The sequence below is a fragment of the Python bivittatus genome, unplaced genomic scaffold, assembly GCF_059951505.1.
Source record: "Python bivittatus isolate LINGU-HERP-01145 unplaced genomic scaffold, Pbiv_v1 ctg000980_np1212, whole genome shotgun sequence".
In the NCBI taxonomy this organism is placed as follows: Eukaryota; Metazoa; Chordata; class Lepidosauria; order Squamata; family Pythonidae; genus Python; species Python bivittatus.
Genome location: NW_028277125.1, coordinates 34,956,987 through 34,976,048, shown reverse-complemented (window position 1 = coordinate 34,976,048; position 19,062 = coordinate 34,956,987). Strand labels below are relative to the sequence as shown.

Genomic DNA, 19,062 nt, shown 5'->3' with positions numbered 1-19,062 from the left:
TCCCAAAGCCTTCCTGGAAAGGCCTTGATGGTCTTTCTGAATTCCAAAGATTTGGAGTCATGCTAATCATGTGGGAAATGTTGTTTCACAGGAGGTGAAGGCAACAGGGAGGATCTGATTCTGACATCCCTATTAGTAACACTCTCCTAGAATGTGTTACTGAGTGGGCAGATACTGTTGGAAGCAGGCAGTCCTGAAGACATGCAAGTCCTAGGAGATTTAGAGATTTAAAGGTGATAATAGCCACTTGAATTGTGCCCTGAATCCCACTGGCAACCATTGCAACTATTGAAGTAGTGGTGTTGCACAGGTGAGCCATAACTGACCCCCACCCATAACTACTTAATCCACTACATTATGGACCAGTTGTAGCTTCCAGTGATTTTCAAGGGCAGCCCCATATAGAGTATACTGTAGTTGGACTTCTGGTGAGGATTCCTGGCAAACTAGATGTCTCTGAAGGAGCAGAGATGGCATTGTGTCGAGATTGATGGCCAGATGGTGATTTCTAGCCAGCCAAGTCTCTCTGGAAAAAGGAGAGATTGTGAGATTGCCGACTTGTACTCTGGAGAGCTTTTCCCTATGAGTAAAGGTTAAGGTTTCTGCAGTTAGCTCATGAGTTGAATGGCTGTGAATAGAGGGATTTCCACCAAGCTCACAGCTACAGTGTAGCCTATATTATGAACACAAAGTTCTGCCAAGCCTCATTTCTTAATCAGTTTTGGAAATTGCTTCTTAACTGCTTTCCAACTATTAAAAAACTTTCAATCAACAAGTTTTATAATATGTACCAGATGAGTTTCCTTTAATTCTTAGCAAAATAAGTTTTAATTATAAGTTAAAGTACATCAAAAAAAAAATCTATTTTTTGGAATAAACAGCAAAAGGGTGATTAGAAAGTTGATTTTGGAAAGTTATAAATGGACTAAGGGTCCAAATGGATTTGAAATAAGATTTCAAAATTAATTATAAGAATCCTTCCCATGGGAAAATGCTGCTGTTTTGAATTCTTAAAAAAAAAATAATACTAATAAGATGGGAATTTGAACATTGGACACTGCAGGGAACCAGAAGGAACTAAAAGTTACAATTAAAGAAGAACACTTAAATTTGACTTACTAACATAGAATGGAGCAAAATACTTTCACGCTGGACATATTGGGGGATATTTTTGAGCAATGGATCCAGAAGTTAATCTTAAAAGTGTCTGCCAGTATAGACTGTGTTCAGATGTTAAGGAAGAGGAACAGGTTTTACAGGATAAGACTGAGACTGATCTGAAAGTGAATTTAAAAATGACAAGATACAAGAACAATATGGAAAAAGATGTTATACTGGATATACAAATGAAACCGTCTAATATTTTAATAATTAAAAGGGATACACAAATGGCAGACCAAAAGGGCAACTTGGATAACTTTCTTTTATTAGATTTACAAAAGAGACCTGTTAAACTTCTGAAGGATTTTGTGAGAAGGGACAAAGAAAAAATGAAAAGAAAACAAGATCTAGGACATTATTTGAAGGGATTAAAGATTAAGATTGTTAAAAGTAAAAGGAAGGAATATAAAATGGGTTTATTTGATCAAGGTTAAAATAGATTATGTTGTTATTTCTGGTAACCTTTAATGGACTTTTGCTGACCAGAACTGAATGATAAGGTTTTAAGGAGATAATAGATAAGGAGATATGGGATGAAGAGATCATTTGTTGTACTTTAAGAGAAGGTGATAAGTTGTTAAAACTGTACAAAATTGTGACAAAGGGGGAAGTCACTTCTTTATATATTTCTTTTCTTCTTCTTTGCTATATTCTTATTTTTCTTTTCTATTTTTCTTTTTTTCTGAACTATTTTTTAATCTTTTAATTTTTTTGTATTAGTCTTTATCTGTTTAATGTAATGTTTAATGGAATTGTTATTAAAAAAAAATAGAGTGCACTATAGTTGACCACTGTAGTTGACCAAGGGTATACCCTGAACCAAGCTAACACCATGTTTAACCACTGCATGAACGTTAATATATAAATAACAAGAAGCACGACACAGGCTGTATCTGGGAATGCTCATGGGGCTAATGCCAGGTGCAGCGAAACTAAGGAGTTCACAGGAAAGGCATTTCACTGATAAGCTAGTTTCTCACACAACTTCTTTTGCACCCAGGATTAATGAATGCTTAGCATAATGGTTATAAAAGTTTTATAAACCAGTCCCTTGGCATGGATGTGGCATGGCAGAACAGAGCATACATACCTGTTATCATCACAGGGAGCACTGTGTGTTTACTCCTGTAAGTATTTACCTTTAATAAAGCTCATTCTAATCACACTGGCTTTCAGCTCCTCTTTCTTGGGAAACAGCATTTTTGCTTTATCCAAGAGCACCCGGAGAAAACAACTGGCGTCACAAACAGGATTTCCAAGAAATGGGTATGGTAAAAAGGAGTTGGATGGGGCTTGGGGGTGGGGGGAATCCCAGGCTGGCCATCCACCTTACATTACTGTAGTATCCAGTTGCAGACTGGCTTGACCAGCTAGGGATGCCAAGGGACTAGGGGATGCCTCCAATTCCCTGGTGGAGATTAGGTAGTGCCTGGAAATGTTAAAAATTCATCAGTAAAAGCTGACGGGAGAATGCTAGCCACTCAGACTGGATGGCTTTTCCTGGAAGCCCTCAGAAGGGTAGATGATGAAAACTGGAATTTGAGAGGAGAAAATAAGAAATTACAGGAAGAGTTGGAGCAGGAGATTTAATTATTGTCATCCCAGATGGTAAGAAATCTAACATCTCAAATTAATTTGGGGGATATGGGTGGGGATAAATTTAATAAATAATACATAAATAAAAATAAATAAAAATAAATAAATTGTCAGGAGGAAAAATGACTGCCTTGGCATGCAGTTATGCCAAGGTAAAAGGCAAAAAGATGAAAAAGCTAAAAGTGAGATCTAATTCAAAAGTCAGATTGGAATCCAGAAGAATGGAATCTGGAAATGAGCTTGGGTGATTCTGAGACTGAGGCTGACAAAGTATCAGATGAGGAGGAAGCCTGGGAATCAGATTGCCAGAGAGATAATTAAGGGTAAAACTAATGCCAGGCAGGTTATGGACGATGTGAATGGAGGGCAGGAATTTAGATCCCCTGAAAGGACTTTAGTAACAGAGGAATTCACAGTGGCTCAACTGGAGGAGTTTTACAAACTTTTGACAGTGGAGTCCTTGTGTTCTCTTAGCTTGGTTGTTTGCTTGCAGATGTTTCATTACCTGACTAGGTAACTTCATCAGCACTGATGATGTTACCTAGCTGGGTAATGAAATGTCTGCAAGCAAACATCCAAACTCAGAGAGCACCAAGGACTCCACAGTTCAACTCTGAGCTACATATATTCTCTTCCATTAAAAGTTTCAACAGAAACCTACAGAACCACTTGGATGGTCCAAACATGGGACAATGGGGGTGATGGTATACTTTTGAGTCCCCCCCAAAGCAGAGAAAATGAGCAGTGTTACTACTGACCTGCATTAAGACAGCACCTTCATGGTGGATGGCAGGCACAAGGAACCCATACCTTGGGTCATAGCAGGGGTGAGGGGAGTCTGGCCAGTTTCAAATGATTTGCCAATAGACCACAAGCAGTGGAAAGACATTACAGAAGCTTTACCTATATTAAGAGAGCTGGAATGAAGCAACACATTTATTCTCAGGGCACCAAAGCGGGGGGGGGGGGGCAGACAATGTTGCTTTTACCCCAGGCATGCATAACCACATCCTAGCAGCAGCCCAAATCAACTGGAAGGGACCTCTAATTTCTACCTCCTTAGTAGGTAGATTGATTTACAGTGTGGGAAATAGCTTAGCTGAGTTAGATTGGTTTACTGAAGAGTACTGAAAATCTGAAAGAGTGCATACTGCACAGGAAAAGAAACAAGGACTGGTGAAGGTAAGCTGTTTGCAAATGTGGCAGGACTTCTTAGCTGCAGGCACTCCAAAAGAAAAAAAAAATGACAAACAAAGCAATAGGGGTTTGTTAAAATTATGGAAGCAGTTGTCTCCAAAACAGCAATTTGTAAAGTAGCAAGCACCAACTGCTCCACACTCTGAGGATGAGAAAAGAATCTGTATCCATATCTAGATACATGGAAATACCCGTCTCCTACAGACTGAAGGGGTGGCCAAAGTCTACCTGGGGAGACAATAAAAATTAGGGCCCCTTAACCCCAGGGGAATGGAGGCCATATATTGAATTAGCAATGTATTGGACAAACAGAAATGTGCAAAAACAACGGCCTTCGTGGACAGAGGGACTGAATTGGCTATATGGGAAATCCCACCAGAGGAGTATCAGGTTTTTATTTCCCAATTAAAAAGCATACTTGGGAATTGATGTCTGGATGGAAAGTAAATTGTCAACCACTATTGGCACATTTTCATTATCTGTGAGAATTGTAAAGGTGGTTCTCAGAGGCCATGCCAAATGGACATCAGTAGAACTACCAACCCCTAGAAGGGTTGTTGCCACCAAGCAGTATAAACTACTGGGGGATGCAAAGAAATCATTAAAACCCTGGCAGAATTCCAGAATGTGGGCATTGTCTGGCCTGCACAATAGTCCTAAAAGTCCAGTTTACCCCTTTGCCAAGCCTGATAATTCTTGGAGGATGACCTTAGACTATAGATATTTAAACCAGGTGACCCCACCGATTCATGCAGCAATCCCTGACACTGTGAGTGCTTTGGAAGGGCTGGCTGGTTCCCTGGGGCACCAGCATGTTGTTTTGGATTTGGCAAATGCTTTTTTCCAGCACTGACATTGCACAAGCATCCCAAGATGCATTTGCCTTTACTTGGAATGGGCAACAGTGGACGTTCACTATGATGTCCCAGTGGTATTTACACAGTCCTACAATTTGTCATAGTGTAGTTGCAAAAGACTTGGATGCATGCCCTCCACCGTGTGGTGCTTATAAGCTCATTATATTGATATTATGCTAACCTCTGATGATTTATCTTTACTGCAGAAGTATTCAACTGACCCACAAACATACTTTTATGCCCAAGGGTGGGCAGTTAACCCTAATAAAGTCCAAGGACCAGATTCCAATGTAAAGTTTTTAGGAGTCCTGTGGTCAGGAAGGACATGGGTTTTGCCTCACACCATTGTTGACAAGGTACAGCACTTTTCCCTTTCTCAGATGGTGAAGGAATTACAGCAATTTTGGGGAATGCTGGGGTATTGGCGTAGTTTCCTTCCACATTTAGCACAAACTGCCCCTTGTACAAGCTTGTAAAGAAAAGAGTAATATGGAATTGGAATGAGGAGCACATTAATTGAATGCATGAATGGGTTGTTAAAAGAACAAATTAAGTTGTGTTCAGGAAAAAAGAATCTTAGGCAATGGACAAAATGGTTGGGGGAGGCCGTTGATAAGCTAAACAGCCATACTAGGAACTTTTCCCTCCCATTTGCAGATGTCCCCTGAAGCCCCCACTCTGACTCTAAAAATATGGCGTGTAGCTAAAGATGCACTAATGCTATTAGGGGCACTCCAAGGCAATTGGGCTAGATCTCCATATCTCTAGATCTGTGGTCATAGCTGTATCAAAAGTTGAAAAAAAGTCCCTTTGGGAATTTACATTTGTGTGCCTCAAGGCACATATGGATGGATTTTCCCCAGAAAAAATTATGCTTTGACTGTAAAGGGAATCCAGGTGCTAGGTGGTGTAAAAGTCCCAGATTACCAAGGGGAACTCCAGGCTGTTTTATATCAGGAGACAGCACAGTGTGTCTATTGAGGGATGGGATGGGATTGCCCAGCTAATTCTGGAAAAAGCCATGATTTGCCCAATAAAAGAGATAGATGGGTCAGCAGATAATACCTTGAGGGGCAAGGGTGGATTTGGATCAAAAGGAAAGAAAGTATGGTATCAAAAACCAGGTGGTAAGCTAGCAAAGGTAGAAATGCTAGCAGTAGCAGAACAAGCAATAAATGCTATTTTAATTGAAAAAGATAGGTTTAATTGATAAACCTATCATTGTCCCTAACAGTTTTCTATCTCCTAGATGAGCACCATTCTGAGTCTGCCATTTATTTTGGTTGCAGTAGTTTCTGCAGAGCATTGGGGCCACAAGAACATCTACCTCACATGGATGCCTAAGCATGCCTCAATAAATAACCAACATAACTGTTGGATTTGTTCTCCTTTACCAGTACATGGACATGATGGGTTCCCGTTGTATATAGAGCCTTTATTAGGACATGATTATTATCAGCTGGATCTTTTTAGGAAGGTGTTAAAAGAAAAATATATTTTTTTATCACATTTAACCGGTACGTTTTTTATGGTAATGACAGTGATGAGGATTTTCATAATATTGCTTTAGTTCATGAGGCAGGAAAGAAGGCCAGTAAATATCCTAGCCAGACATGAATGTGAATGGCAACATACAGAGCAGATATTCGATGGTATTCTTTGGATAACACCCTTATTTGTTATGACAGTGAAATCAGCAAACTTTTGTTGGGAGCAAACATCTCACAAAAAGGCAAAAAAGGACAGATGGTCCCCCAAAGTGGGATAGACAGGTCAACAATATTGTAAAAATATGGTAAAATCACTATATGCTGGGAAGAAAGAAAGCTCAATGTAACTGTTTACAAACTGGGAGAATGCTCCAGAGTTGCAAATGGTTGTACCAAATGGGACTCTGTGGGTATGTGGAAGATATGTATGGCCTTGGCTTCCCCACAGGTCGATAAGGAGATATTACCTAGGGATGGTTTGACTAGACTATTATTTTAAAGCCACTTTGCCCAGTAATGCCATTTTTAATTATCATACTTCCGAGTAGATGGCAAAAGAGGAGTGTTTTTGGATACTGGGACTATGGGCTATCTTTAATTCCCCCTGCTGGAGTGGGACATGTCATGGCTAAAGTTAATGAATTTGCAGATCTCATTTCAGAGTCCATGAACACTACTGCTGGTGCCCTAGCAGCAGTAAATCAGGAACTTGTTGGAATGAGACAAGCGGTTATACAAAACTGATTGGCTCTCGACGTGCTAACTGCTGCTTAAGGGGGAACATGTGCCATTATTAAGGAGGAAGTCTGTTCATCCTGCACAAGGCTGAATTTTTAAATAAATGCATTTGCCATCTAAGAAAGCAAAGCAATGCCATTGTACACCTTGATGATGAAGGGTTGCTGGGAGAGCTTAATAAAATGTTTTTGGATGGGGAATATGGTAGAAAAAAAATGTAGGGTTCCTTTGTATGATTATTGCATGTTCACTTTTATTATGTATGTGTATATGTTGTTGGTGTGCTTTTTGTACCCATATATGTAGTAAGCAAACATATAAAACACTAGCTAGAGCTAGAAAAGTGTTTCTCAACCTTGGCAGCTTGAAGATGTGTGGACTTTAACTCTCAGAATTCCCCAGCCAGCCATGCTAGCTGGGGAATTCTATGAGTTAAAGTCCACACATCTTCAAGCTGCCAAGGTTGAGAAACACTGAGCTAGAGGGTTGCCATATGAAAATCCTGTTTATGCAAGCACCACCTAGCCAGCAGAAGAATTATTGGTGAGATTGTAAGGGGCAATATGGCTCATTTTTTATACTAGGGGTGAATTGTATACCATGAACCAAGCTAATGCCATGTTTAACCACTGCATGAACTTTAGTATAAAAAATAGTAGGATGCCCAGCACGGCTGTATCTGGGAATGTTCATTCAAACCACACTGGCTTTCAGCTGTGCTTTCCTGGGAATCCCTTATGGAAATACAGGTAGTCCTTGTTTAGTGACCACAATTGGAACCAGCAACTTGGTTATTAAGTGAAGCAGCTGCTAAGTGAAATTCCAACTGAACTTATGATCTTACTTCAGCTTTCCTTTGCTTTACAGACCTATGAAGGTTGTAAATGTAAGGATTAGTCGTAAAGTTACTTTTTCATCACAGTCATAACTGGGAAGGTCAGGAGATATCACCCACATACTGATATCTCACCCTGTGTTGATGGATGACTTTTCCTAGTCATTTCCTTTAGATTTAAAATAGTAGAGAGAGAAAGCCAAACTCTGAGGTATCCCACAACAAAGAACGCCGTAACTTGATCCTTCCCCTCTCTTCACCACCAGCTGGAAGTGGCCTCAGAGGAAGAAAAGAAGCCACCATACCCATACCCAACCAGAAGGATACTATGATCAATGGTACTAAAAGCAGCTTTAATATTAAAATGGTACTAAAAGCATTTAGAAGGTCCACCCTATCCCACCTTACCTTTCCCACCAGTCATCCACAAGAATGATCAGTGTGGTCTCAGTACCATGCCCTGGCTGAAACCAATAGTTCCAGATAATCTCTTTCCTCCAGGGCCCCACAAATGCAGCCTTATCACCTTTTCAACAACCTTCATTATAAAGGGAAGGTTGGAAATTGGGATGATAGTTCTCTAAATAGCCTGCTGAACAATGACTTCTTGAGTAAGGGGCACATGACCACTTCATTCTCAGCTAGGTGTACTACTTCCTCCCCTAAGGATACATTTATCACAGCTGTAACACAGTCTTCTGTCAGCTTTCATCAACAAGAATGGGCAGTGGAGGGCGGAGCTGGCGTTGCGGCGATACAGCAGGCGATCCTGGGCTCCCAGGATCGCAGCCGATATCTCCTCCCCCGGACGGTCCCGATGGACCTAAGCCGTCCCGTAGAGATGGCGATCGCAAAGGGCGCGTCCCGCGGATCTCAGGGACGCCGCAAGTCCCAGATTGATCCCGGGAGAAGCTCTTGAAGCCGGCGGAGGAGAGGCAGCCAAAATGGCTGCGAAAGCCGGGACAGCTCCAAAGGAAGAAGGAAGAGAGGGGTGTCAACTGGGTGAGATGGACTTTTACTATTCAACTATTCTTAAGTTACCTTAAGTAACTTAAAGAGATTTTTAAAAGTGAAGAAAAGTGGATTAAGCGGCGAGATTGAGCCTTATAAAAAAAGGGGGGAAAATTTTCTTTCTTTTCAACTTTCCCTTTTTAGTGGAATTGGCAAGATGTTTTTCTCTTAAAAAAATATATTTTTAACTGGATTGGCTTTTTCTTTTTAATACTCAATAACTCTTTATCTTAAGCCTTTTTTTTACTAAGATTTCTTTATTGTTATAAGAAATTTATACTTTTTGATTTTGAAATGGGGAAAGTGGAGTTAAGAGAAAGTAAATGAAAGAAAGTTGCACTGCCATCTAGAGGCTCGACATAGTGCTTTTTTTCTTCTATTGTGACGCATGCTCAAGGACCCTGTGCTTTCTAAAAAGATAGTGGGATGTGCATGTTTATACAGGTGCCATCCGTAACTATAAACAAGAAAGTGGAGTTGAAAGCGATTTTGAAAATATCAAGATGGAAAGTTTGAGCTAGTCACAAGAGCCCTGATTAGTGGCAGTAGCTCTTCTTTCTGCTAGAAGCTCTGCTTTGCTCTCCATTCCCCCCTCAGTTGGATTTTTTTAAAGAGACTTAGTCTTTCCCCTCCTCTCCTTTTTTTTTTTCTCCTCTTGCTTTTTTTTTCTTCTTATTTTTGGCAAGAACAAAGATAAAGAATCCTTTGACTCAATGAAGGTTTATCAAGATAATAAACTATACGAGAAACACAATGCAGAAAAAGATCTTTAAACTATTGAGGATGACTATAAAAAACTGGAAGAAGAGCTGCAGAAATTCCCGCAAAAAAAAAGAAAAAAAGATATTAAAGCTAAAATGGACTTAATTAAACATAAAACGGGATCAATGGAAAAGGAAGAAATAGTACAAGAAATCAGAAACATTAAACAGAATTATTGTGAGGCTTATAAACTGAGAATTAAAAGGGTTAATCAACTGATAAATGAAGAGGGACAGACTTGTTCTTGGCACTGAGGGTGAGAAAAAGATTATACAAGATTATAATGGAAAATCGTACTAAGAGAATGCACAAAAAGAAGAAGTAAAACAATATTGAAAGAAACTACTTCAGATGTTTAAAGAAAAAAACGAGGGGAATACAACAATGATGGAACTGACAGAAGATTGAAAAAGAAGAATGTTTGAAAGGACATTTATTATTGCTTTCTCTTATCCAATAATATAGAAAAAGGAATAAACAGCTAGATATTTTGGGATATTGAATGAAAAGGGTGAACTCAAAATTATGCAAGCGCTGGAATAAAGTATAAATTTGAGATATATAGTTAAAAATTGTATTTGATTGTAAATGTTTTAAGAGATTAGACTAAAATTTATACATGGTTGAATATAGTAACATATAGATTTTAAACTAGAGACATTTTTGTTGAAACATGTAGTGAAGAATCTGGTTAGAACTGTAACTCGGTTAGAACTGTAACTGATATTGTAACTGATACTGGTTAGAACTGTAACTTTTAAGAATTGGAAAAATTAAAAAGTACTTATGCAGGAGGAAGTTATCGAAAATTATGGAATGTGCAGAGATGAGTTAAATTGAGATTTGAAATTAGAGTAAGAAGATAAGTAATTTTATATGACATGGGATTTGTTTTTATTAATGATTGGATGAGAAAATATAGTAATGTAATGGATTAGGAAATTTTATAATAGAAATTTGATATTAATTATTATATATATACACATATAATCGATAGATGAAAATGTATTACTAATCCTATTGAAAGTGAAAATTTCTTGTAATAAATTATTCTATAGATTAGCTATGAATGATTAATAATTGTTAATTGATAAGTATACAAGTATATTTTGAATAGACGATATGAGAATTTAAGATTATGAAAGGGGCACCAACGAGTTGGTAACTGGTTGACACACGGTATAAAATGGAAGATGCTTTTTTTTATGCCTTTTTATGTTTTTGTTTGTTTATGTATGTTTTGTGTTTGTTGTAAAAATAAAAAAATATTTTAAAAAAAAAAAAACAAGGATGGGCAGTGATCTAAACTACAGGAGGCAAAGGCCTTCTTTATCCTAACTGGGGCTGCTCAGCTAATATCTAACTCCAAACAGATCTGAGCAGCTGCATTTTCCAAACTCACTGCAAACTCCTCTCAGCATTCCAACAAATGTTCCTCCAGCCCATCCTTCCCCAAAAGGTTCAGGTCACATTAAAAAGTGCCACTGGTCTGCAATCTAAGGATGCAATAAGAACAGAGAAAAAGCATTACCAACATGCTTTAGGCATGATTCTGATCTCTTCAAGTGCTCAGTCAGGCTTGCTTTTTGCCTTCTACTAGCCTGGATCTGAGCACCTCTCAAAGCTCCTTGGTAAACCAAGGAGCATCTCTGCACCCTGAGCCAGGAAAGGCCTTTCAGGTACAATTCTGCCTGCTTCAGCATTCCAATAAGCAACCAAGGATCAGCAGGACTGCCCACCAAAGACTTGAGAAATTCCCTAAATGCCCTCTGGAAACCTTGATGATCCTGCAATGGGGAATGGACCTATTGTGATGAAATGACAGTGTGCTGAGTAGCCAGCACGATGATGTAATCCCAATATAGATTTTCCCCTGCCTGAATCATAGCTCTTATCTCTGATAACTGGCTTGTACCCTTCCATTAACTTTCCAAGATAGCTAATAATCACAATTTGTTCAGGATACACTTGTTCTATTGATATGATATCCCTGTTTGTTTATATAAAACATATTACCATATTGCTAGAACTAGAAAGAAATCTGTCAACAAACCCAGGGTATAGTATAACTAAAATAATAATTATACACAGCAAAAGGATACACTGATTTGCAGTAGTGAGTTCTTGATACATGTTCTTTGTGAAAGTTTGACCAAAAAACCCCCCAAAACCCACTGTCAAAAAATGTGGTCAATTTTCTTTTGAGTAGTTTAGTCTATGTGTATTTCCTAGAAGTTTTGCTCCTTTGTCATCCCATTTTTTTTAAAAAAAAACCATACTTCATTTGTTGGGTTTCATCTTACTATATTGTCTAGTAAAACTGATGTTTGTAAGTATGTGGTTATTTTTAATAATCTGTTATTCCTCCCTTCCCCCGCCATGTTAAATATATATATTGGGAAAACCACATGAGAGGAAAGAATGAATTATCCTGTTCTAGAAAATCTCTCTCTCTCTCTCTCTCTCTCTCTCTCTCTCTCTCTCGTCTCTGATGCCACATCTAATTTGCTCCTAAATATGCTGCTTAATAGTTTCTGGTAATGTATTTTGTAGCATTGATTTCTCCTTGTGCTTTCCTTCATTATTAAATTCTATTACTGTCATTTTATTCTTTTTAACTGTTTTATCTGCTGCTATATGACCTGTCCAAGATGCATTTGGGAAGCAACTTCCAGAATTTCCAGCAGATGCTTTTGGAGAGAGTTGCTGGTCAAATAAATCTGAAAGGTGTCAGGAAGGCTATTAAGCAGCACTGTTCAAATACTACTTTCTGCCCTGGAAGCCCTGAACAGGAAAGAAAAACAAGATACAGTATTCATAAATAAACGTTTTTCTTTTTCCAGTCAGTTAAATCTATAGGGACATCTGTTCTTCTTTCATCCATCTTGTTCTGCTGCACTTTCTGTGTACCTAATGACTCATGACCAACATTATTCAGATTTTCTTTAACATTAACTTTCTATTTCTGGGGCATGTATAGCATTCTGTATTTCTGTTATGTTCTTTCTATAAATCTAAAGGAGAATAAAAGAAAGGACTATCTTGAGAATTACTTTCTCTCTGGGAGGAGAAGAGCCACCAAGGTATAAATCAGTATTTCTAAAACTTGGTAATTTTAAGATGTATGGAGTTCAACTGGCTGAGGAATTCCGGGAATTGAAGTCCATACATTTTAAAGTTGCCAAGTTTGAGAAACAACATTGTAAATAGTCGTCTCCATCCTATCTAATCAGGAACCTGATTTAAATGAATTAGAGTAGCCTTTCCCACCTGGTGTCACATTACACCACAGTTCCCATAACCCTTAGCTAGCACAGGAGTGTGTTCCAAAATACCTGGAGGACACTAGATTAGAGAAGTCTGCACACTCTCAAGGAAACAAGTTGAACATTAAACCTCTCACCTTGCTCTCCTTTCTCCCCCTTCTGGCCATCTCTTCCATCCCGTCCATCTCTCCCTGGAGCTCCATTATGGCCTGGGTAACCCGGTGTTCCAGCCATCCAATTTGCACAAGATCCTTGAGGTTGTTGAGAGTTATCTTCTGCAGCAACTTCATGGTAACAACTAAGTTTCACTAGCAGCACCATGGAACAAAAAAGAAAGCTTGATCCTTGCTTCATGTTTAACCTGGAAAAAATGTTGTGTAATATCATCAGAGATGTTTTTTAGGAATAAGATACAGTGCCATTTCTGCAAGCCTTCTAGCAGAGGGGAAGAAGTTGTGGCCCTCAAAAGGTTATTGATCTAGAGCTCCCATCATTCTTCAGCAATGGTCATGGTGGCTGAAGCTACTGAGCTGAAATTCAGCAACACCTAGAGACCTTAGGTAGCAATATTGGAAGCTGCTTTGTACTGAATCAGGCCATTTCTCTATCTGATCCAGTAAAGTCAACAATGATTGGTTCTTATTCTTCAAAGTTTCAAGGAGGAGATTTTCCCACCCTAACTGAAGATTCCAGGGCTTAAATTTGAGACCTTGTACATGCCAATTTATACTTTACCACAGAGCTAAGTTCCTCCATGGAACATACATACATATTTATATCAATTAATACAAAAACAGATTTAGGAAATGTATCTGATTTTTTTTCCCCTAAAGCTAATTGTTACAGAAAATTTATTTTGCCAGGATCAGGGTGAAAACAGATGATGCTGTCAAAGTACTGTTCCAGTATTTAGAGATTTAGGATCTGGATAGAGAGGGACAGGCTCAGGCTTAATCCCAGCAAGATGGAGTGGCTTTGGGTTTGGAAGCCATCTGATTCCAGAGAAATGCTTCTTTAGTTCTAGATAGGGTCATGTTCCCCCATACAAAACTGGCTTGTAACTTGGGGGTCCTCCTGGACTCATAATTCCTGCTCTATGAGCAGATGGCAACTATGACCAAAAGGGCCTTTGCAGAATTCCATTTTATGTGCCAGTTACACCAATTTCTGATTCAGGAAGCCAGAACAGGAGGACCTACTCACAGTCAGTTATGCCTTATTTACCTCTCAACTGGACTATTGCAATGTGTGCTCCATGGTGCTGCCCTTGAAGGACATTTGGAAGCTACAGCTGGTCCAGGATGCAGCAGCTTGAGTAGTTACACATACACCCTGATTTGCCCTTATAATATCACTACTCCAGCAGCTGTGCTGGCTACCAATTGGCTTCCATGTGCACTTCAAGTTGATGGCCATCACTTTCAAAACTCTTAATAATTCAGGACCTGGATATCTGTGGAACTACCTACTTCCAATAGTGTTTGCCTGTCCAATGTGATCAGATGGGGGGCATCCCTTCACTCAGAGAACGTCATGTTAAGGGCCCATGGAAGTGAGACTTCTCACTGTCCTCCTTCTATCAAACAGCATCTCCACAGATACCTGATTTTCCAGAAGGCTATTAAAATGTCAGTTTTATAGTCCTTCTCTCACTCTGAGTGAAGTGAGCTGCCAGCTCTTTACCCCATTTTAACTTCTCCTTCCCATCAGAGAGACTGTGTATATGAAAAGCCTTACCATTTGGGGTTTTTCCCCAGCTCTTTCCCCAGCTTCAGGTTATCACCAAATGTACAGTTTGTATGTTGGGGGGGATCATGTGACAGGATGGCAGATAGTGTTGGCCTTTTCCTTTCTATCAGAGTCTGCAATCTCACTGTCTTTTGAATCATTATTCAAAGTAATAAAGTTTCTCATGGGGTGATGGCAATTGCATATCCATTTGCATTTCTGGGGCTTCTGTACTCAGAATATTGAAAATATGCTCTTCAATATTAGTTTTGACCGTACCATGTGTGTTATTTATTTGTCGCTACAAAGAATAGAAGGGATCAGTTTCACTTTCCCCTCTTGATTTGAATACTGGCTGCAGGAACCATTATGCCAGTATCAAAGTGGCACTGGTAATCCCTAGCAGAATAAGAATGTAGGACTGTTTTGCCCACTTTCCTTCATCTTTTAACATAAATACTCTTTGCTTTCCCCTCTGAAACGCTGTGAACACACATGCAGGTAAGGACAACAGAGAGCAGCTTCTGAAGCAAACATGGCTGCTGAAATTACTAAAAAAGAGATGCTTCATACGTATTGTCATGTGTTATGAAGCATTTCTTTTTAAAGTTTTCACAGTCCTAATTAAAAAAAAAACGGTGCTAAAATGAAGTTAAGCTTAGATCAGACTGTTTGTACAGGACTGGCTTCTTTGATTGGTAGCCAGTCATATCCCATTCATTCTGCAGCCTCCCAGGTTACCCACTCTCCCTGATCTGGGAAAAAAATCCATGAGAGAAATTCCCTTGTTTGACACTGAGATCTGTTTAAAATGTAGGATGCCAAGGAGACTGCAGGCCCCTGGACTGTACAGGACACCAACTATTCTTCAGCCACCTCATAACTAAGTCCAACAACCCTATGCCCCCATCCATAATGATTTCGTCAACACCTTTTTCAGTTGTGGAAAAAAGTCAAAAGCATTTACTTTTCCACTAAATTTTAGGACAAGGTACTAAAAATGTATTGGAAGAGGCATTCAGCACAGAACTATCTGGAAAAACACAAAAGGGACCACTCCCGTTGGTGCCTCATTCCTACTTCTCTCACCTTTACTTGTAAGCCTTCTGTTGCCTTTGAACAAGACTCTGTGAAGTCCAGGAATGCTGGTCACTTGGCATAAGAAAACTGCTGCTGCGTCCACCAAAATATATCTGCAGCTTTTACCATGACTTCTATTTTAACTCAACCTTTCCTCTTCTTCAGAAGCACTACAGTACTCCTACCTGGGGCTTGGGCAAGATGGGCTTCCTCCAGAATCCCTGTAAATTGTGTCTTAATTCACATGAGATCAATGGGCAGTCCTATAGCAGTTCCAGAACAGTAAAAAAGAATATTCAGGTCATGGCCGGGAACCTTGTGGGAGTTCTCGCAACATCTGGGAAAGTGGCACTGTGATATCCAATCCGATACTAGACATGTGTGCTCAGAAGTAAATCTCTTTTGCATAATGATATTTATTTCTAGATTATTGTACATAGGATTGCAGCTCTGACTTAATGCTTTGTAGTCTGTGGCCGAAGTGATGGACTACTCATGCTACACTTAGGAGATAACTGTTGTGTGCTTTATGAGGTGTTTTGCAAACTTTGCTAGTTCTCCTTGATCCCCATGAAACAGTGAAATGACCTCTAGATTCCAGTAACATTATCCGAAGAGTATGTGTGACAGAAAATGTTTGGCAGATCGTGCAGGACATATTTCAGCGTAGCATACTTGTTCCACTTCACTGTTCTCATCACCGTATTATCTACAGAACAGAGATATCCTGATCGAGCCAGCTATGCATTCTGATAAAACCTGCTGTATAATTTTGGCCCAAGTTAAATGTGCATCCATATTTAATGCATATACCTCTATTGTACATTTAGCATATATTTCTACTGCTAAATTGGATAAAGTATAATCACCTTTCTATCTCCAACCTTTGGAATTTGTTTTAAGGTGTTCTGTAGAAATTATTATACCCATCCACAGAGATTATGTAAGTGGTATGATGATTAGTGTATTGGATCAGATCCAGGAACAGCCTAAGAACCAGTGCGGTGTAGTAGCTGGGGGACTAGACTAGCATCTGGGATACCTAGGTCTTAATCCCCAACCAGCAATATCAGCTAACTTTAGCTAGTATCTTCTAACCCATCCTTCCTTATAGTGATGTGGTTTGGGAGGAAATTAGAAGAAATCCCATGTGCACCACTTTCAACTCCTAAAAGAAAGGCGATACAGAAACCCAACACCAAACGTAAGATGGCATTTTAAGCCTTTCATATTTTACTTCATCTGTCTTTCCAATATTCTTCTGTTTAAAAATAATGTATCAAGGTGAGATTTTGAAATTCATAACAGAATTCCAATGGGTTCTGACCAAAGATTCATTAAATCCTTATGCTGCCTGACTGAATATCAGAAAGGAATTAAAAGAAGTGAAGTTGATGAGACAGGCTGCAATCATATATACTTAAACCTGGGAGTAAGTTTGTCCCTGATTTCTAAGTAGACATATATAGGACTGGACTATGACAGTATCTTTTGTAAACTAACTTCAAAAATAAAGATCAACGAATACATTAGGACTTGTCTTACTTAGACATGCACAGGAGTGAGTTAATGAATGCATTCTTATGAATGCATTCCATTTCTAAGTAAATATGTATAGGATCAGGCTGCACAATGCATATGTAGAACAAGACTTAATTACAGATTTGGCACTTATTTTGAGTAGTTTATATTAGGTTGATTATGTTAAGCTGCTGTATCATGATAATTACATACTGTAATACATTCTTTACTTTACTGTAATACATTCTTTAAAGTTTCATTAGGAAAACAACATTTAGATTTTCACATTAGCATTCCTAATTAACTTTCTCAAATTTTTTTAAGCATAAGCTTAAAATAATATTTGACTCTAATAATATATATTTATAGATATATAGAGTGATGGGCTATAATCCTTATTAAGGCCATCTAGTATGATGCTTTACATTGAAGTTAGAACCACTATGGATGTTTTTCTGAAATTTTCTTCATCTACAATTATATATGGGACAGAACTGACAATCTATAGACATGAAGTACAAAGGACCTTCTTTTGACCCATTTTGGCATGTGGGATGAGATTATGGTGTTTTAAGAGGTGAATCGGATGCAGATATTCATTTTACCCCTTCTTCAAAGCCACTAATACCCATCAAAACTGAGTCAACTTCCCCATTTGGGTGGTTAGGAAACAAAATGAAAGCCTTCCACCAAGGTATGCAAGAAAAGGTATGCATTTTTTCATTTAATGACCTACCCATCTTACAGAGACATAAATGGGCTGGAAATGTTGTCCTTGACCTCGGTGATGCTGTCATGGTGTCACCAACCCTCAGGGGACACACACATACAGAAATATATTCTGTGGTTCCTCTGATAAAAGTTATGAGTGAATTTATGTGGCAGAGGTCTGCAAAGAAAGCAGTAGAATTGCAGAGAAAACCCCAAAAGGGGAAGTATGTGAATGCCATACTCTCCACGGAAAGGGAAAAGTATATTTGGAAATTCTAGCAACCACTAGATTTGGAAATTCCAAACTGGCAGTCAGAACACAGGTTTTTTCCCCAATAATCAATCTAGAAGAGCAAATCTTTTCCTTTTTTGGGCAAATCCCTCACTGCATCATGCAATAAGCCTTTTAGTTAAACTGGATTATTCAAGTTGCAATTCTATAGCCAATTCCTTTGGAATCAGTGGAGTTTATGCTCAGATTGATAAGATTGTGCTGCCAAGCTAATGACACTGCAAATGGCCAGAAACTACCAAAAGGTTTAAATTTGCAATCAGTAAAACTCAAAAAGATTCCAAACTTGCTACATTTTTCAACATTAAAATCATAATATCTATTATATGTTTAATCAACTTTGTTAATTCAAACACCTTAGAAGATACGGACAAATGCAGCCAGGTGAGAAGCAGTTTAGTCAATAATAATATTCAAAGTAATAATAGATTAAAGTATAACAGCATTTAGGACAAGCGCAATTTCTGGAGAAAAGTATAGCATAATGCAACGATCTACCCAAAAACAGGTCTATCTTACCAGTTGTTCAGATGAGGTCCTCTGCAGTTTGCAGGCACATCTGAAATGCAGTGGAGAGAATAGCAATCTTTGGATCACTTCTCACAAAGAGGCATGTGGAACTGTCAGTTAAGATGCTGTCCTTTCTATTTGTTACCAAGTCTGCTAGTTCAATACTTGGCATTTTTCATCAATCTTCCATTGTTATTCTTAATTTCAGAATATTATAATCATATGCTATTTAAAAGTTTACAAGTAACTTGCTGGCGTGCTGGCTTTAAAATGGTTATATCCCTTAAAACAAGATTTTGGAGCAATA

General features: G+C 38.7%; 1 protein-coding gene across 1 annotated transcript in view; it reads right to left on the bottom strand.

The window, feature by feature from the left end:
- Positions 1-19,062, bottom strand: part of LOC103057780 (adiponectin) — a 21,354-nt gene extending 2,292 nt beyond the window's left edge. Inside the window, exons 1-2 of the mRNA XM_088132431.1 lie at positions 18,765-19,062; positions 13,051-13,274 (exon numbers count right to left, since the gene is read on the bottom strand). Coding sequence (XP_087988557.1) covers positions 13,051-13,267 — 217 coding nt within the window. The 5' untranslated portion in view covers positions 13,268-13,274; positions 18,765-19,062. The remainder of the gene's footprint in view (positions 1-13,050; positions 13,275-18,764) is intronic.